The 21,465-nt window shown below is 36.2% G+C and overlaps 1 protein-coding gene across 3 annotated transcripts in view; it reads left to right on the top strand.

The window, feature by feature from the left end:
• Col4a5 (collagen type IV alpha 5 chain) overlaps positions 1-21,465 on the top strand; it is a 375,874-nt gene that overhangs the window by 345,605 nt on the left and 8,804 nt on the right. For all 3 annotated transcript variants that reach the window (XM_087196749.1, XM_087196750.1, XM_087196751.1), the window contains 6 exons: positions 7,612-7,745; positions 10,206-10,278; positions 10,413-10,484; positions 11,207-11,335; positions 12,363-12,461; positions 14,009-14,221. In XM_087196749.1, coding sequence (XP_087052875.1) covers positions 7,612-7,745; positions 10,206-10,278; positions 10,413-10,484; positions 11,207-11,335; positions 12,363-12,461; positions 14,009-14,221 — 720 coding nt within the window. The remainder of the gene's footprint in view (positions 1-7,611; positions 7,746-10,205; positions 10,279-10,412; positions 10,485-11,206; positions 11,336-12,362; positions 12,462-14,008; positions 14,222-21,465) is intronic.

A 21,465-nucleotide genomic window follows, 5' to 3' on the forward strand; every position in this document is an offset into this window, starting at 1 on the left:
AAAAAAAATTCATATATTTGTGTCATTTTTAGTTGAGAATTTATGGTATTTAAAACAGCTTTGTATAATATTTTATTTTTCTTTTAGATTAGAGTGTATATCTTACTTTTCCCCGTGTTTGTCCCTTTCCCCAAATTGAACTATCATCAAGGCACAGTGGTCCCTACCTGTATCGTAGCTCCTTTGAAGGCTGAAACAGGAATGTCACTTGAGCCCAATACAGTAGTTCCAGGCCAGCCAGGCAACATGGTGAAACAGACTCTATCTTAAAAAAAGAAAGAAAAGGAAAAAAGAAATTGAACTATCCTTCAAAAAGGCATTTTAAAAACAATAACGTGTATTAACAGATTCTGCAAATGTGTAAACTTGACTTGTCACATAGTTCTAAATTATACTCCTGTGAAGAAAGACTAATAGGTACAATATTCTTTAAAAATCAATACAACCGATACAGATTAGAGGCTCTTAATCTTATTTTCATCACACTCACATGAACAGTGTGTACCAAACAACAATTACCAAGAGAGACTCAGTGGAAAATTGTTGATTTCTAGTAAAAAAAAAAATGTTCACCTAGTCAGGAGTAAAAAGAGCCACAAATATTTGAATGTACTTATTATTATTTTAGATAAATAGTCCTTTTCAGATTTCTAGAGGGAAATTAAAAGGAGGAAAAATTCTACACTTTAGGTCTGACTATTGAGGACATTTTTTTCTTGTATAATTAAAAATTCATAAATTTTCAAGATGGCTTTTAGGAAGCCATGTATCTCTATCTGAGCTGACTCCCTACTTACTTTCTTTTTCTTTCCTTCTTTATGTGTAGAACCCAGGACCTTTACAGTGAACCATATGTCCCTATCCATTTTGGGGGACAGGCTTTCACTAGGTTACTCAAGCTAGGCTTGAACTTGTGATTCTCCTGCCTCCCAGATTGCTGGGATTATAATGGTGTCCTACCACACCTGCATTCTGGTTCCCTAATTTCTTACTTTCCCACAGTCCCATTATTTCCTTGAACTACAGAATGCCAGACCAAGAAAGGACCTATACTTTATATATATCAAAAAGAAATTGCTGGCTGGATACTTGTTAAAGATGGAAAGACAGATTTTATTCAAGATTATTACAGTAGAGGAGAGGTTATTACAAGAGAGGAGAGTGACTGAGCTCACCTTAAATATAACAGGAGCATTCTGAAGAAGCAGAAGAATGAGGAGGTCAGTGATGGAAACTTACTAAAAGGGCATGAAGGGTAGAGGGATTTTAGCTAAGCTCACTTCACAAGATTCTTGCTAAAGGCAGGCCAAGGACTTAGACATCAAGGGTGGTGGATGAGGAACTTGATCAGATTTTAAACATTGGAAAGGGACTCTCCTTAAACTGATTTAGCAGTATTATTGAAACTGGACTTGGCAGTCCAGAAACAGGGCCCTAGGATGAGAGAGGACTCAGATGCACCTCTAAGGTTTGACCAAGGACAGTCTTTGTTACATATGAAAAACTGAGGCCCAAAGAGGTCAATAAGTTCTTTCAAGGTAATACTGTTAGTTACTGGCATAGTTGATACAGACTTGTGTCTATACTACTAGTAGCATCATATCTTTCCACAAAGGCTATTTATTATATGGCTTGATGCTTATTTTCTGGCTTATTTTCTCTTATCCTAGCTATAAATATGATAAGTTAATGGAGCAAAACTACTTTTAACATTTTAGGAAACTTGACTATAGCAAACTAGGCCTTGCATCTACTTTTTTTTATTTCTGTTACTTTAAAAGCCCCATCAACCCCTAACAACTGCTTCTTGTGTTCTTCTTAAATGGATGTTATTAAGAAGATTAAGATAGTGCATGTGATTTAACAATCACCAAGATAGAAAGACCGCTAGGGGGTATTTTGGAGCAATTTTGAGTCCTACCTTATCTGACTTGTATAGAATTCTGCTACCTTCCTTACCGCTAAAGTAGACTGTCAGCTAGGAGATTTTTTTTTCTTTATTCCTGAGGCACTAGAATATATTTGAGGAAGAAAAACAAAGTAGCCACATTTACTTTAAAACCAATTTAACAACTCCCATTTACCAAATGTGCTCTATATTGCAATTACTGGAACCTGGTCTCTGTGGTGGTCTCTTCCTTGCAACAGTTGCAAAGGACAACCTGAAGTGGAAACTAGATTTTTACCAGTGGATCCATCAACTTATCTTTATTAATTACCACTTATGTATGAGACTTTATGTTTTGGGGTTTATTTCTAGTTAACTTTTCTTGGATGATTTGAAAAACAGTAAATTGAAAGCCTCATACATAAAATTGAATTGGCATATAACTCATTAAAATGTAACCTTTTCAGAATTAAAATCTTAGAAGTTTTGCTATGATATGATCAAAGTTCTCATTGCCACTGACTTGAATAAAAAATGTCATGTTTTGATGAGATATTTTTTCTAAGAGTTCTTATTATTGGTCTTGCTATATCAAACACACATGTAAAATGTCTTTACTCAAAATCTAAATTATGTTTGGTAGTAATTCTAATTTATTAAACTAATTGTGTTGTTAGACAATGCTCTAAGTGTTGTCTTGAGTTAGTTTGCTGTGCAAGCCAAATTTTAGCTTTCTAAATTTCAAATTAGAGCTGGGGATTTAGCTCAGTGGTTTCAATGCCTGCTACGCAAGCTCCAGGACCGGAGTTCAATCCCCGGTACCCAAAAAATAAATAAATAAATAGATAGATAGATTTCAATTTATCAATCATTTAAAAAGTTTTATTATTGGGCAATAACGATAATATTTTCTATTTATGTGGCATGCTATCATTTTCGACATATAATGTACTTTTGTTGTAAGCTCCTTGAGGGAAGAGTTAGGGGTCTTACTCATTTTTATATTCCAATAGCACCTTGTACATGGCAGATGTTAAATCTCTGTTTTATAACGTGACTTTCATTGTTAATCCTATGAGAGAAGTTAGGGCAGATAACACTATTCCCATTATGCTCAGGGCAATTGAGTTCCCCAAAGTCATACAATTATTAAGTAGCAGAGTCAAGAATACAATCCTAGGTCTTCAAACTTTTGGGATTCTGTGCTCTAGCACCATTTTTCTCTCTGCTAACATTCATTGTTTATAAATCATATCAAGACTTGTAAGGAAAGGAAATTGTGTTTATAGTCAATTAACAGTAACCAAGAGATGTTCTATTTGTAGCTTTTAACATTTTATTTAATGATCCTTCTTTTAATAATGAATTACCTGAGTGGGAGGGGAAGGTGAAAGGAAAGAAGGGAAAGGAAAATTTATGAGAAAAGGAAAAAATGGAAACAAAGTCTTTGTAAATAGGGAAGGGTGGAAGGGGTAAAGGGAGGACAGGGAATGGTAAAAATAAGAACTAAGATACATCATGTACAGGTACAAGTACCCAATGATAAATATAAATGCATTGTATACCTAAAATGTACCAATAAGAGAATTTAAGGAAAAAAATGAATTACCTGGGTAAATATATACATTAAACTATAATAAAGTAATTGTAATATTTTCTGTGGTTTGGGGCAGGCTATCACATGCCAAAATATTTAAAGCACCCCTTCATTGATAGTCTTCACATCTTTGGAAAATTTGAATCTTTATTTTCCAGTTTGATTGTGTACAAATATACATTGGCTTTTTCTTTAAGTAGCTTACTGCAAATAATAATGTACAGAGGAAAACCTCATGATGAATTATGAAAAAAATCAGAATATAGTTTCACTGATTGGTTTTCAAATAAGACAAACAAAAGTATAATTAATTGGTAATGGTTAACTCATGTTTTTATTTTTCTCTTCAGTCACCAATAATTTTTGTATTTTTTGCCAGTGAAGTCTCTAACTAGTATCTGTTTGGTTCAGTCTGAACATATAAAGAGAGATTTTTGCCTTGTGTTTTTATTGAAAGATGGCAGAGGCCAAGATAAACATCCATCCAAAATTACTCCTTTGTGAAAAGAACTGAAGGCTGTCAGTGACATTGTATTATCTTGCCAACTTCAATGTTTTGAGAAGCTAACTTTTGGAAAGCCACAGTAGGGGTGTTAACACAGTGTCCTCAGTAGACTTTTCCGTTTTTTGGATTGATGAAGGCCAGTAGCTTATTCTCTGTAACAAGCTCAGTTTGAAAAGTTTGGCTCTCCATCTCCAGTATGTACATACTGATTATGCCATAAGTCTAAGAAATGCTGGCAAAGATAATTACTGTTTAACGTGTGCTATAATGTGAACCACTTCTAACTCATAATCTTATTTTGTACTACGCGATGTCTGATACTGCTAACATTGATCTTTGGGCTTTGGTGAACTCTGCTCTTGCCAGGTTTTCAAGGTTAGACTCTTCACTAGTCAATTATATTTTAATGCTTGATATGTGTGATAAGAGATATATTCTTTATTTTGCTATAAATAAAAGCAAAGTTTAGAAGCTATTGCAGAATGCTGCCAGGGATGGTGGCACATCCATGCCTATAATCACAGTATTTAGGAGCTTGAGACAGGAGGATTGCCATGAGTTCGAGGACAGCCTGGGCTACACAGTGAGTTCAAGGCCAGCCTGAACTACATAGTGAGATCCTGTTTCAAAATAAAAGCGATAATCCTCAAATACTACCTGCTTGAATTTTAACATTTTGGTGAAGGTAGTGTGGCTTATTTATAATTGAGTTTGAAATGATATCAAGTCTTTGTGGTTCTGATTGTTTATAATATATAATCCTACATAAAAATCTGTTGAATTTTAAATGAAAATACACTTTTGCCTTCTAGACTGCATTAAGACATTTATTTAGGCAGATATATGGCCAATTTATAATCTCTGCATATTGATTTTATTTTCTTGAAAGAAATTTGTTTGCTTCAGTGTTCTGTTTATTTGTGGCTATTTTCAGTAATGGAAGAGGGAAACTATTACATGCTGTTAAAAATTAACTTATGTGTCCTATATGTCATTAGTAATTAATTCACTCATTTAAATTTGAAGGATTAAACAGCAGGCATGTATCTGCATGTAAAATCCTTAACATTCCCCTTTAATTGTAAAAAGCATATTACCCTTGTTTTAATTTTCAAGTGCTCTGGTAACTTCCCAAACTGGGAAAGATTATCAGTTTCCTTTTTCCCTATCTTAAACCTTCCCTTGTCATTTTCGTCAGGTTGTTTCACAGTTTATTTTTCTCTTAATAAGCTGATTTGCTACCCGATTTCTAATCTAAATCCTACAAACTAACATGTTTGCTTAGAAAACTCTATTAATGCATTTGAACTAAGCAGTTGTGTTTTTGCTTGTTTTGTTTCTTAAGTACAAAGTACCCTCAAATCTTTCTTTATGATCCCTAAGGGAATTTCTGTGTTGTCTGATTATCAGGTTAAAGTGACTATATGAATTAAATTGTTTAACAATACAAACAATTGCTGTTGTGTTATGAACCTGCTTTCTTTTTCTCATGTGCCAGATACAGTCATGTTATTTTATAAAAACATCTGAAAGATGATAAACATGTTCATATTTTACCATATGTTCTTATCTTTAGTTTTACTAATAAAGGTAATAGTGCTAATAATTATAAAAATATACCACCCCTTTTATTATTTCTATGTGCCAGGCACTGTGTTAAATAATTTATAAATACAATTTCATTAATCTTTACAACATCCTGTTAAAGCAGATGCTACTCTTTCTTTTTCTTTTTTTCTTTTTGGCAATGCTGAGGATTGAGCTTTCACAATGAGCTATACTCTCAGCCCCTTTTTAAAAATTTTGATACATGTTCTAAATTCTGCAGGCAGGACTTGAATTTACAACCCTCATACCTGTCTCCCATAGTTCTGGAATTACAGGAATGTGCCACCATGCATGGCTGCAGACACTATTCTTATTTCCACTTTATAGAAGAAGAAATTGAAGACAAAGAAATTAATCATTTTGGTAAATCAAAGAGCTGATGATTAATCTACTTGGGATTGGAACCCCAGCATTCTAACTCCAGGTTCCAGTGTTCTTAGTCAGTAACCATTGATTCTGAGAAAGAGAAACTAAATTTGAAATTTGATCTCAGATCAAAAAAATGGCCCTCTGTCCATAAGTAAACTTGAGCTCAGTATTCTAAATTCATATGCCCATGATAATTCCTTTAAAAGTAATAGCTACAGACCGGGTACAGTAGCAGATAACCTGTAATCCTAACACTTGGGAGGCTGAGGCAGGGGGAGCACTGCAAATTTGAGGCCAATCTGGATTACATAGTGAGTTCAAGGCCAGCCTGAACTAACTACATATTGAAATCCTGTTTCTAAAAACCAAAACAGCAACAAAAAATAATTCCTAGGTATTTTTTTTTAATTTTGGTTGAGAGCAATAAAAAATTGAGGCTACCAGAGAAGATAAGGTAGGTGTATGTGCTATATATGGGCTCATTTTGGGGAGCTTTTATTTAAAAAGACTTGGTCAATGATAAGATGTTCCTGGTCTCTTAATGGACCTGAGATTTTTATTTAGAAAGAAAAGTTAAAATTATAGCATAAAGAAAAACCTTAGTGAAATCTCACTTTAAATTATTTTTATTTGTTCACATGATATATCCAGAATTTTTTCTTTAAAATATTTAAAATGTAAAAATTATGAAAATTTTCTTTTGCAGTGCTGGGCATAAAACCCAGTGCTTCACATCTACTACACAAGAGCTCTACCACTGAGCGATATACCCAGCCCAGGAAAACATCTTTAAAATAAATGTTTAATGGCTCGGGATTTCACTCAGTGGTTCCTGTGCCTGCCTCTCAAGCACAAGGTCCTGAGTTTGATCCCCAGTACCAAATTAATAAATAAATGTTTAAAGTGCTATATTGATTAAATTCTGACCTTTAAAAATATTCCTATATATCAAGCATGTCACTAGAACAAAATTAAAGTTAATCTGTGTAAATGTCTTCATTGCGTAGTAATAAAAGATGAATAAATGTAACTTCTTACAAATAAAGCAATTTTATTTTTTATTTAATGTCTTACTTATTTTTATCCTACTGGGGATTAACCGAAGACCTCTCACTTGAGCTTCTTTACCACTGATCTACACCCCCAGCCCCAAGGGATTTAATTTTAACCACAGTGGCTTGGATTCCTTGAATTTGTTAGAATGCAAAATCTTAGGCCTTCCCCAGCCTTACTAAAGCTGCAACTCTGGAGGTGGGCCCAGGAATCTGAATCACAAGATCTCAAGGTTATTCTAATTTGAGAACAGTGCCCTACTGTGTCTGTTTCATTTCAGTTTAAGTCAAATACTTTGTTAGGAATTCTGAAACAAATTATGTCCCGAGTCCTTTAGATATATGCTTATTGGATTGAATGAATAATAAAATTTAAACCAGAAGGGTACAAGGGTATACAAACCAACATTAATAACAAAAGGAACCCAATCTAATTTCCATTAGGAAGAGAATCAGGATAGATCAATATATTTTAATGTAGTGTCAGTTTTACCTGCAAACTAATATGAAGATTATTGATATTTTAAAACACTGATGTTTAAACTACTCTTATGCTATAGTGAAATTTTGTCATTTGTTGTGCATCATCAAGGTCTACCAGGTCCAGAAGGTCCCCGTGGTCTCCCTGGAAATGGAGATGTTAAAGGAGAAAGGGGAAACCCAGGCCCACCTGGGCCACCTGGCTTGCCGGGTCTGAAAGGAGATCAAGGACCACCGGGACTCTCGGTAGGAAATGGGAGTAGATATTTGATGAGAGATGAGTGTGGGTGTTTGCATTCAAATGAGAATTCTAAACTGTTGCATTTAATTAGCACTCACAGACAAGACTCTACGTGGCTCACTGGTGAATTAAAATGAAAGTAGAAGATTTACAACTAAGTGGTGTTTTGTTCTATGATACCAGGAGGGTTCCTCAAAAGATACTTTATTTTCAGTGAAAGCAAATTTGTGCAAAAGAGATGTGAATATCAAAACATTGCATGTGGATGAGCCTAGCGGTAGAAAAGTAATTATGGTGAGTGGTAATAGTTTAGACTTTGAGATTAAATAGAGTTAGGGTCAAATTTCAGCTCTGCTACTCATTTCTGCCTTGTGTCTATGAGGAAAACACACTCTGGATTTCTGTCTTCACCTATGAAAAGAAAATAACAGCATATCCAATCATTTGCTTTCTATCTTGGTTTGAATGACCCAGTGGAACTTACTTTTTTATATGTTCTCAAAGTTGCTGCCATTCATTCCAGCAGGTTGTTAATAAATTTTGATAGCCAGTACAGTCTGGGCTGCCTTTTGTGAAGGTTGCTTGATAGCAGAAAAAACTTTCTATAAAGCTGTGGCCCTTAAAATTTTTCTATATCTAACCTTTTTTCCATGGCATCGCTCTACTTCTAGTTACCTAGTCTTAAAAATTAAGTCTTCCCTTTATTCATTCACTAGTCACTCCCTACTTCATTCTTTTTTCTTATACCTCTGCATTCAAGACTCCTGATTGTTACGCTTGGCCTCATTTAGCCTCCTTTATTCTCTCTCTCTCTCTCTGTATTTCTCGGTGTGCATGTAAATATGTGTATATAAACACATATATATATATATATATATTTGTGCAAACATATTTGTTTCTTGAAAAAATTGAGAATAAGTTTTATCAATCATGGCCCTTTACCATTAAATACTTCCCTATGTAAGAGTAAAAAAAAAAAACTCTCTTACATAACCATAGTGTATTATCAAATTTAGAACACTGAACATAGATATAATACTTTAAATTCTGCCTTTAGTGTTCCAATTATGTTAAGTAAGCTAGTAATGTTCTTTTTAGCATTTCTCCCTCTAAAATGGTATCTAGGACAAATCATGAATTACATTTAATTGTCATATCTCTTTAGTCTTGTGTAATCTGAAAACATTCCTAATCATACTTTTTTCTTATATGACCTTGACATTTTAAAAAATTGTCACCTTGCTTATTTTAAAAATAGGATATTTTTTGTCAGATGTTCTTCATATTTAAATTTGGGTTGTGTATCCTCAGCTGAAATATTGCATGAGTGATATTGTATCCTTCCCAGCATAACAGATAAGAAGGTCCCTGGTGCCCACCTGCCCCTCATTTGTGATTTTAATTTTGATCACCCAATCAAGTTGTTCTCTATTTTCTCCTCTGTATTGTTGTTATTTTCCTCCTAACAAGCAAAATTGTGTGAAGGTACATTAAATTCTTGCAAATATAAATGTCCCCTTAGTTTTAAAATCTATTAATGATTTTTACTTCACACACTTTCTGCTGGAATAGTGGTAAATTGATGATTTTCCAACTCTAGTACTAACTCTGCATATACAGTCCCAGTCAGCTCTGCTGTAAGCAAGAGTCCCTTCTCCCTGTTTGTTTACATATTTATTATCAGTATGGGCTCAAAATTTCTCATTTTTTTCAGTGACTTACAAATTTTCTAACTATTATTATTTATGTTGGTGGTCATATTGTCTCAGATTTGAAAGCTCCTTCAAGCTGGATCCTTTCTGACATGCTTCCACCTGCTTTTTTTTCAGCACTTTCACCTATTTTACCATAAAAATATATTGTCACTCTACCCCTTTTTCCGTTGCTCCTATTACAAAATTAATTTTCCTACACTTGGACTAGTGCAATAGCCTTTTAAATGATCTTGCTATTTTGTACTTTAGATTTGTTTTAGAGCTATTTTCTACTCTTTCCATACTTTTTATGGCACTCAAAATCGATCAGCAGGCCCTATGATACTAAGTATTTCAAATTTTAGCATTTCTACATTTGCAGATTCTAATCCAAGCATTTATTGCCTCAGCTCTAAGCTAAAAAACAACTGTTTTGTTAATAATAAAACATTAGCTACTCTTATTAAATACACAGCCTATGCAGTTTTCGAAACATTTAATATGAACTGTCTTATTAAATCCTCACCACCACTCCATGAAGCACAAGTTATATACTATTGTTTTCTCCATGTTAGAGGTGAGGAAACAATGGATTAAAGAGATCAAATCATCAGCTGGGGTCATGCAAGGTAATAGGTGAAACTGGGACTTGAATCCTAGAAATTTAGCTCTACAGACACTGCCGTAAATTACTACACAATACCTCTGCCCTCACTTCCCTTCCTTTCTCCCCCAATTTTATTTCTAACATTAATGATTTTATTTATTCAGGGTAATCCTGGCCGGCCAGGTCTCAATGGAATGAAAGGAGATCCTGGTCTTCCTGGTGTTCCAGGATTCCCAGGTATTTGAAGGGGTATTTGAAGGTTTCCCTTTCTATTAAACACTTTTGGGCCAAGACACACGTGTTTTGATTTGTCTGTGTAAAGCCTGTGGCCCTGTTGCTTTGCTGTGCAATTGTTTGTACTGTCTTTGCAGGCATGAAAGGACCCATTGGAGTACCTGGTTCAACTGGCCCTGAGGGGGAACCAGGACTTACTGGATCCCCAGGTAAGAAATATTCCTGAAGCTACTTAAGTGTCCTTTCAACCAAACTGTGGAAGTCCATAATTTGCTAATCTCTTAAACTTTCTATTTTATTAATGTAGATAGCAGACTTTTCAAATTTAATAAGATGTACAATCAATAAGAATGCTTTAATTGAGATTTTTACTGGCTTTGATACAGCTCTCACGTATTCACTTAAACAGATCACAAGAAGAAGTTACATATGTATGTTTGTATATTTTTATATTAAAATAGTCCTTTTGCTGAGAGGCTTATAGATGTTTCTTGTAAACTGTAAAAGAGGGCATCTGAAAAATTCCTCTATTGGTTCAGGGGGTTCCTGGACAAGCATTACAAACAAGAACTGCAAATGATATCAGAAACACAATGGACTTGTCAGGGAATGAGATTGTCTTTCCTGGCACCAGTGTTCACAGTTTGGTAATCAATTAGACACATCAGTAACTAATAGTGCTCAAGTCTTGAAAGTAGGATGATATGCCTAATTTTTTCACTAGCCCTAAGAAAGTTAGTTACTTTTCAGTTTTCTGGGTGAAATAATGGTAGTTTTCCCAAACAGATTTCTGTTAGATATGGCAGCACTCAAATACATGTAGCTTTTTTCTCTCACACTAATTATTTATTTTGAACTTAGGTCATTTTGGCATCTGTTTCTTCTGAACTTTTTCTTCCCCACTTTCACCTTTGTGTGTTTGGCTTCTTAGGTCCTCCTGGATTACCTGGTCCTTCAGGACACAGTATTATAATCAAAGGAGATGCTGGTCCTCCAGGGATCCCTGGCCAGCCTGGTTTAAAAGGTCCACCAGGACTATCAGGCCCTCAAGGCTTACCAGGTACCTTTTAGATCATCTTTGAAGTCCTGCCTATTGGAGGACATTTCTCTGGTTCTCCACTTACATTTCAGAGTTTGTCTTTGACAATAGGATTCTCAGCAACTAGAATACTGGACCACAGCAGGACCTATTTCCTTGAAAATGTTAATTTCTCATACTTGGGTTTCTTCTAGGTGCAGTCATATTTCCCCCTCTGAGCGTTCTTATTTGAACAAGTAGGCTAGTGTTAAAAACTCTGTAATGAAATGGACATGCTTTTAAGATCCAGTACTTTATCTACTTCAGCTAGTAGAAAGACTGCTCCTCTGGGGATAGAACTCACCCCCAGGACCTTTTGCATGCATCCTAGGCAGGTGCTCCACCCCTGAGCTGTACCCTCCAGGCCCCCGCTGATTTCTAAATTATTGTGTACTTGACCATTTGACTCTATGCTTATAGCCAACTTTGATTGTTAAAAAAAAAGCTAGCACTAAGTTCAGTCTTTTCCTCCTGAGTAACTGAGTGACAGTCTTTCCATAAATGTACCTGGCAGTAACAACAGTCCTACCTATTGTGGGATAGATAGCAAAAGTTTGGACCTGCACTGCTGACTGAAGTCAAAGAACAAAACTGCCATATTAAGGGAATCTTCCCAGAAGCAAATATAATGTTTAAAGCTAAGTCCTTGCCTATATTTGCCGAGTCTGAGTTATTCCTTCATTTACCCAGATTTAAAATAAAATCAGATTCTAAGTTCAGTGTCCTAAGAAGTCTAACTCTTAGCTGGACATGGTGGCACACACCTTCAATCTCAGAACTCTGGGAGTTTGAAACAGGAAGATCTCAAGTTCAAGGCTAGCTGTAGCAATTTATCCACTTAGTGAGACCTTTTTCAAAATAAAAAATAAAAGGGCTGGGGTTGTAGCTCAGTGTGAAGGCCCTGGTTCAATCCCCAGTACCACCAAAACAAAAAACTTAAGTCTCCGAGATCTAGCTGGATGTGAACATTTTCTACCCATATCTGAAAACCCCATTTTTTTTGCTATAGGTCCAGTTGGTCCTCCAGGGGATCCTGGACGTAATGGACTTCCTGGCTTTGATGGTGCAGGAGGGCGCAAAGGAGACACAGGTCTGCCAGGCCAGCCAGGTAAGACAATTAAAACAGTGCTGCTGATGGCAGTCTTTATATCCGGGAAGACTTGGAATGTAGGCTTCCACATGGAGCTGAGATCTTTTTCTTAAGGGAGGAAGCTCCCAGCTGGTGAATCTGGAGCTGGGCAAAAATAGGAAGGCATATCTGAAGAGATTGGCCACTATAAGAGAAGCATAAAAAGTTGCTTTTATTTATGTTTAGAGGACTTGAAACCCCAGCTCTTCCTCCCAGTACTCACTGTAATTATCTGTTCTGCTAATTTTCAGTGTATTGACTTAACTTCCTCAACCACTTTGAACTGTTGTGAAGCCATCTTATTTGAAATTATCACACTAAGGTGTAATTTCCCCCCACAAAATAGAGTAACATAAATGAAAAGTTTAAGTGATCCTTGTAGACCTTTGAGAGTTATGATGACATGTCTTGCTGAGATTGATATGCAGATTTTTGAGGGCACTCATTAATAGATACTCCTAATGATATTAAGTCTGATATCTACTAAATTTCCATCTGTAGTTTATCTACTTCCAAAAAGAATTTGAGTCAACTTGTATCAAAAAAATACACGAATGTAAGATTTCTAAAATACAAATAGAAGACCATAAACTCAATACATTGTTACATATTTTAGCAACTCTATGAGGGCCAGGGATTTAGCTCAGTGGTTCCACCACCTGCCTGGAAAGGACAAGGACCTGAGTTGGATCCCCAGTACCAAAAAAAAAAATATTAAAAAAAAATATTTTAGCAACTCTAAATAATATAAACATGAAGGATTTGTATTGCAAAAACAAAAATCAGTGGCAGCAAGGCAGAGTGGTGCTAGCCTACAGCCTTTCTAGAGCCAGTGCCCTGCCAATTGATTAGTTTTGTATTTCCAGAGAAGAAACAAGTTACTGTCATCTTCATTACCTGTATTGTTTTGAAGTTTTTTAAAGATGAAAATCTATATACACAGTGGTTAAAAAAGTTGTATAAATACAACTTGTGCTTAAATCAAGAGGCTAAATTGGGAAGGGGACCCAGTGGAAGACTGAAATAAGCATTTTGAAATGGCTTCTTCAGAATGCTCTAGGCTATTTTCTAAACAAGATATGCCTGAGAATAATTCCACAGACAGATTCAAAGGAAAATAAAAAGCACCACTGAAACAGACAGACTAATGGAAATCACACCTTTCCTTTCCTATTAATGAACAAAACAGCAGATTGAAATTTGGTCATGGGGTTCAATATCAAGAGACTAGATAACATACAGGCTCCCCATATGTAACAGTTCTCCCCATTTAAAGTTCACCTAGTATTTTAGTGTCTAATGTTTCTAACCAACATCAGAAGAAAAAAATGCATTTAAATTTCTTTGAGGACAGGAACCATATCTTATTTGTCTCTGTGCCCATAATATCTGACAGTGCCTTTATAGACACTCTATAAATATTGAATAAATTCACTAATCAAATGAAGTCATTATATTTTGTCAATAGCCCTAATAGTGGATCAGAGCTTATTTAATCTTGTATACTGATGATTTCATGGAAACAGGTGCCCGTGGTTTGGATGGTCCTCCAGGACTAGATGGGTTGCAAGGTCCACCAGGTCCCCCTGGAACCACTTCAGTTGCCCATGGATTTCTCATCACACGCCACAGCCAGACAGTGGATGCACCACAATGCCCACAGAGAACAGTCCAGATCTCTGAAGGTTTTTCTCTCTTGTATGTACAAGGAAATAAAAGAGCCCATGGTCAAGACTTGGGTAAGATAATTAGCACCTTGTTTCTTCCTTTTGGGTTTGTTTCAAAAATACTGATGGGTTCTAGAGTAACCTCGGCCAAAGTATATCACTCTATTCTTTTGGGACTTCCAAATTGAAGACCATGTCAAGGGCAACTAAATATATTCCTTATAATTTTTGAATAAATATTTAATCTTAAACTAAAAGAATTCATTAGCTAGTGTGAGGTACAATTCTTGGCCTAAAGCAAGGCATTTTCAAAAGGGCCTCATTTAGTTAGCTTATTTATTAAGCTAACAGATTCCCTGGGATCTCTATAGTATAGCCACTGCTTGAGTGGACGGTGTTTGTAATTCAGAGGACATAGTTTCCTCTTCTCTGACACTGGTCTCTGTCAGGTTGAAAGATAAATTATAAAGAGAGTCTTGAATCCTAGATCAAAGAAAGTAAGGTCATTGTTTAATTATACTAGTTTATACATCCTAAAATAAATGTCTTAGCTTTGTAAAGTATTATTGGAGCAGTTTAAAGTCATATAAAACATTGTATTTCCATACAAAATCCAGTTCAGGGCCAGGGATTTAGCCTAGTGGTTCTGTTGCTTGCCTTGCAAGCACAAGGACCCGATTTCAATCCCTGGTACCAAAAAAAAAAAAAAAAAAAATCCAGAAATCCAGTTCATTTGATGTGTTCCACTGTATCTTCTCTATGCTGAGGTAAGTGGCTTACTTGATGGAATGTTGTTGGGCTAATGACTCTTAAGGACTCTTACATCCCCAAGATTTTTTTCCTACAAGTTTGATGTTTATTCCCCATCCCACCCCGGAACTGGGGATCAAATGCAGGACCTTGTGCTTGCCAGGCAGGCATGGCTTCACTGAGCTAAGTCCTCAGCCCTACAACTTTGACTTTGGATGTCAAGGTCTCATCCTTTGACTTCAAGCTGCCTATTTCATTTGCCTCCATAAAGAAGGAGATAGTCCAGGCTCCCAGTTTCTGAGATGTCTATAGTAGAGGCTACCTGGAGGTCTCATTGGCTGTTCCATTCATTCTGTGAAAATAGTCCAGCAGCAGCAGAACCCAAGAGGTCTGCCCATCTTACTCTGTTCCCAGGGTATAGTGTTAGCCTTGCCATCCCCTAGCCTATCAGAGTATGTGCATCAACTTACATGGAAGCTGAATGGTCATAAGTCCTTTTACAAAGCCAAATAAAGTAGTAATTTGCTCTCTCTCTCTCTCTCTCTCTCTCTCTCTCTCGATTAAACCCAGGACCTTGACACTGAGCTACATTGCCAACCCCCCCATTTTGGATTAGTATATATTTTCCATATATAACAATCACATTAATCATAGGAAATTTGTACTTGTACATAATATATCTTAATTCGTCTATTTTTCCCATTCCCCTCCTCTTCTTTCAACTCTTCCTCCCCTCATTTACAAAAGTTTGGTTTCCATTTTTTCCTTCCATTCTCTTTTTTCCCTTTTCCCTTCCTTCCCTTCATCCTCCCCCTCCTATGTTCCCCTTCACATTTGAGCATGTTCTTCCTACTTTCCAGTATCTACTCTCCATTTTGGGTTCCTCACACCAGAGAAACAATGCAATATTTAAACTTGTGTTTCTGATTTGCTGCACTCAAAATTATAGTCTCAAAGTGCAACCATTTACCTAAAAAATAACTCAAGTTTATCATTGTTTATGGCAGAATAGTACTCCATTGCATATAAATGCCACATTTTCTTTATCCATTCATCTGTTGATGGCCATAGGGATTGTTTACAAGATTTAGCTATTATAAACTGTGCTGTTATAAACATGGATATGTACATATAACTGTGGCATGATGCTTTTAATTCTTTCAAGAAGATACCCAAAAGGGGAACATCTGAGTCAAATGGAACCTCTAATTTCAGGTTTTTGTAGAATCTCCATACTGATTTCCTTAGCAGTTGTACTAATTTATACTCCTACAAAAATGGAAAAGGGTTCCTTTTTTTCCACAGCCTCAGTAGCTTTTGTTATTGGTTAATTACTTGATGATAGCCATTCTTTCTGGAGTGAAATGGAATATCGGTGTTGTTTTATTTGCATTTATTGAATGACCAGTGTCATTGCACATTTTTTCATACATTTATTTGCTGAACAAGCACTATCTCCAGGGGACATAGCTGTCACTTGGGCTGGAGTCACTCACCTGCTATTGTAGTGCACAGCATCTACTGCTCTGCTCGACTAGTTCATTTCTCTATGAAGGCCTCTGGAATTGCCCACTTTCACTATGTTACTCTACATTCAATCTTCCACCTGGACCCACTGAACTAGCAACAAAAGAGGATCTGGAAAAAATGAAATCAGAAATAATTTCACAGATAACAGCAGAGATTGTGCTCATAGTGCAAGACATGATTAATAAATCTAGAGAGGAGCTGAGGAACATGATGGAATCCCAACACAGGAAAAAAATGGAATCCATAAAACAGATGCAAATAGATTTCCAGGAGATAAAAAACTCCACTGAAAGTCTAGACAGCAGAATGAGCCAATGTGAGGACAGAATTTCAAATGCAGAAGATAAGATTGTAGTTAATGACCAGGTAAAGAAAAATTGTTTCAAAATTTTAGGGGAACACGAGAAATCAATCCAGCAGCTGCTAGATGATGCGAAGAAGAATAACATAAGACTGATTGGAGTCAATGAAGAAACAGGAGAGAGTGCAAATGACATAAAAAAAACTCTTCACAGAAGTAATGGCAGAAAACTTCCCAAGGAGGGGAAAAGAATTTGACATACAGATAAGTGAGGCATATAGAATTCCAAATAGCCTTGATCAAAAAAAAATCTACACATAGGCATATAATTGTAAAGATTCCAGATATGCAACAGAAGAACAAAGTTCTACAAGTAGTTAGAGAAAAGAAACAAATCACATACAAAGGAAAACCCATCAGAATCACAGCAGACTTCTCAAGGCAAAACCTCAAGGCAAGAAGAGCTTGGAGTGATGTATTTCAAGCCATAAAGGAAAACAGCTTCCAACCCAGATTGATGTACCCTGCAAAACTATCTTTCAAGGGGCTGGGGATTTAGCTCAGTGGTTCCACTGCCTGCCTTGCAAGTGCAAGGATCTGAGTTCGATCCCCAGAACCAAAAAAAAAAAAAAAAAAAAAAAAACTATCTTTCAAAATTGATGGAGAAATAAGATACTTTCATGAAAAAGAGCACCTTAGGAACTTCATGAATACCAAACCAGCACTCCAAAGAATTTTACAAAATATCCTAAAACAGACATTGAGGATCACAACCCCGGGAAGCAAAGCAGAATGAACCCATCTGGCATGACAAGAAATTAAATGTAAAGGGGGAGAACCCAGCAAAAACAAAAAGTCATGGCAATGACAAGTCAATACATTTCAGTTATAACCATCAATGTTAATGGTCTCAATTCAACAATCAAAAGAAATAGACTGGCAGAATGGGTCAAGAAGCAAAATCCAACAATATGCTGCATACAAGAAACACACTTAATTCAAAAGAAAACTCACAGACTGAAAGTTAAAGGGTGGAAAACAATACTCCATGCGAAAGCAACCCGAAAAAAAGCAGGTGTAGCTATCCTCTTGGCAGATCAAGTAGATTTCAAACCAACACTGATTAAGAGAGAAGAAGAAGGACACTACATCCTTGTAAAGGGAAGAATCCAAGAGGAAGAGATGACAATCATAAATATCTATGCACCAAACACTAGTGCACCCAACTATATAAAACAGATACTAACAGACGTGAAAAGTCATATATGCACTAATACAATCATAGTGGGGGACCTCAACACCCCACTGTCACAAATAGATTGATCAACTAGACAAAAAATAAGTAATGAAATACTAGAACTCAATCGAACTCTTGAACAAATGAACTTAACAGATGTTTACAGAGTCTTCCACCCCACAAAATCACAACACACATTCTTCTCAGCTGCACATGGGTCATTCTCCAAAATGGACCACATACTCACACATAGAAAATGTTTAAGTAAGTGCAAAGGAACTGAAGTTATCCCCTGTACATTATCAGACCATAGTGCAATGAAATTGGAGATCCATAGCAAAAGAAACTCAAAAAATTTCATAAACATGTGGAAATTGAACAACACACTTCTGAATAACCAGTGGATCACAGAGGAAATTAAAGAAGAAATCAGACAGTTCCTTCAATTAAATGACAATGACAATACACAACATATCAGAATCTATGGGACACAATGAAAGCAGTCTTATGAGGGAAATTCATAGCAGTGAATATGCATATTAGGAAAACAGAACGATCCTAATTAAACAACCTGATGCTGAACCTCAAGCTTCTAGAAAAAGAAGAGCAGGACAACCCCAAAGCTCATACAAGGGAGGAAATTATAGAGATCAGAGGAGAAATCAATGCAATGGAGACTACGAGAACAATACAAAAAATCAATGAAGCCAAGAGTTGGTTCTTTGAAAGAATCAACAAAATTAACAAACCCTTGGCCATTCTTATCAGAAAAAGGAAAGAAAAGGCCCAAATCCATGCAATTAGGAATGAAAAGGATGAAATTACAACAGACCCAGCAGAAATCCAGAGGATCATCAATACCTACTTCTAGAACCTATATACCAATAAGATGGACAACACAGAAGAAATGGACAGATTCCTAAATACATATGAATTACCAAAGTTGAACAAAGAAGACCTAAAAATTCTAAACAACCCAATATCAACCAATGAAATTGAAAATGTAATTAAAAACTTATCAACTAAGAAAAGCCCAGGCCCTGATGGCTTCACTGCTGAATTCTACAAGACATTTAGAGAGGAACTACTGCCACGACTATTTAAAGTCTTCAATGAAATTGAAAGGGAAGCAATGTTCCCAAATTCATTCCTGGAAGCAAGCATCACCTTGATCCCCAAAGCAGAGAAAGACCCAACCGAAAAGGAGAACTATAGGCCAATCTCACTAATGAACATAGATGCAAAAATCCTTAATAAGATACTGGCAAATAGAATGCAGAAGATCATAGAGAATATCATACACCCTGATCAAGTGGGATTCATCCCAGGGATGCCGGGATGGTTCAACATATGCAAATCAATCAATGTAATACACTATATCAATAGAGCCAGGGACAAAAACCATATGATTATATCCCTAGTTGCAGAAAAAGCATTTGACAAAATCCAACATGCATTTATGATAAAAACCTTACAACAAATTGGAATAGATGGTCTCTACCTTAAACTGATAGAAGCCATCTATGAGAAACCAACAGCCAGTATCATACGTAATGGTCAAAAACTGAAATCCTTCACCCTAAAATCAGGAACAAGACCAGGATGTCCACTATCACCACTCTTGTTCAATATAGTTCTGGAAACATTAGCAATGGCAATTAGACAAGAGAAAGAAATAAAAGGAATAAAGATAGGAAATGAAGAGTCAAATTGTCATTATTTGCAGATGACATGATACTCTATATAGAAGACCACAAGAACTCCACCAAAAGTCTTCTAGACTTAATAACCAAATTCAGTCAAGTAGCTGGTTACAAGGTCAACACACAAAAATCAATAGCTTTCCTCTACATAAATGACAGACTCACTGAGAGAGAAATAGGGCAAATAATTCCTTTCACAATAGCATCCAAAAAACTGAAATACCTAGGAATCAACCTAATGAAAGAAACCAGAGACCTCTTCTCTGAAAACTATAGCACTCTGAAAAGAGAGATTGAAGATGATATCAGAAAATGGACAGACATCCCCTGCTCCTGGGGAGGAAGGATTAATATAGAGAAAATGGCCATACTTCCAAAACTGCTATATAGATACAATGCAATTCCAATTGAGATCCCAGCAGCATACTTCATGGACCTTGAGAAATAATCCAAAAATTTATTTGGAACAAGGAGAGACTCAGAATAGCAAAAGCAATTCTAGGTAACAGAGACATGTCAGGGGGTATCACAATCCCCAACCTGCAACTATACTACAAAGCTCCTGTGATAAAAACAGCATGGTACTGGCAAAGAAACAGGCCTGAGGACCAGTGGAACAGATTAGAAGATGCAGAAACAACGCCAGACAAACTCAGCCATCTCATCTTTGATAAAGGAGCCAAACACCCTCACTGGAAGAAAGATAGCCTCTTTAATAAATGGTGCTGTAAAAATTGGGTTTCAACTTGCCAAAAATTAAAACTAGAGGGCTGGGTATTTAGCTCAGTGGTTCCGGTGCCTGCATTGAGAGTAGAAGGACCTGAGTTCAATCCCCAGTACCAAAAAAAAAAAAAAAAAAAACACCAAAAAACTAGACCTATATCTCTCGCCATGCACTAAGCTAAAATCAAAATGGATTAAAGATCTAAATATTAAAATAGAAACGCTGATCTAGTTGGAACAGAGGTTAGGTAGAACTCTTGAAGACATCGATATAGGAAAACATTTTATGAACAAAAACTCAGTTGCCCGTGAACTAGCAAAACAATCAGCAAGTGGGGTCTCTTCTTATTAAAAAGCTTCTGCACAGCAAGAGAAACCACCAACAGTGTGAAGAGACAACCCACAACGTGGAAAAAAATCTTCACCTGCTTGTCCTCAGACAACGGTCTACTATCTTGAATCTATAAAGAACTTAAAAAGATCAGACCTCCCAAATTTAAAGACCCAATATGAAAATAGGCATCTGAAATGAACAGACATTTCTCAGACAAAGAAGTAGAAATAGCAAATAAATACATGGAAAAATGTTCAACATCACTGGTCATTCGAGAGATGCAAATGAAAACAAGGCTGAGATTCCACCTCACTCCAGAAAGATTGGCTGCTATCATGAAATCAACCAATAACAAATGCTGGTGGGGCTGTGGGGAAAGAGGAACCTTGCTCCACTGCTGGTGGGAGTGTAGACTGGTGCAAGCACTGTGGAAATCAGTATGGAGACACCTCAAAGAACTAGGACTGGCAGTCCCATTTGACCCTGCTTTTCCACTGCTGGGGATCTTCCCCAAAGAATTAAAAGAATCATACCACAGTGATATATGTGTACCCATGTTCATAGTGGCACAGTTTGTGATAGCTAAAACTTGAAAACAGCCCAAATGCCCATCCACTGGAGACTGGATAAAGAAAATGTGTTTTTTTTTTTTATAAAATGGAGTACTACTCAGCCATAAAAAATGAGAAATTAGAGACATTTATAGCTAAGTGGATGCACATTGAGGCAATACTCTTA

Source organism: Heterocephalus glaber, unplaced genomic scaffold (genome assembly GCF_053883595.1).
Source record: "Heterocephalus glaber isolate CG9 unplaced genomic scaffold, H.glaber_assembly_v1.0 deba00001613, whole genome shotgun sequence".
Taxonomy (NCBI): domain Eukaryota; kingdom Metazoa; phylum Chordata; class Mammalia; order Rodentia; family Bathyergidae; genus Heterocephalus; species Heterocephalus glaber.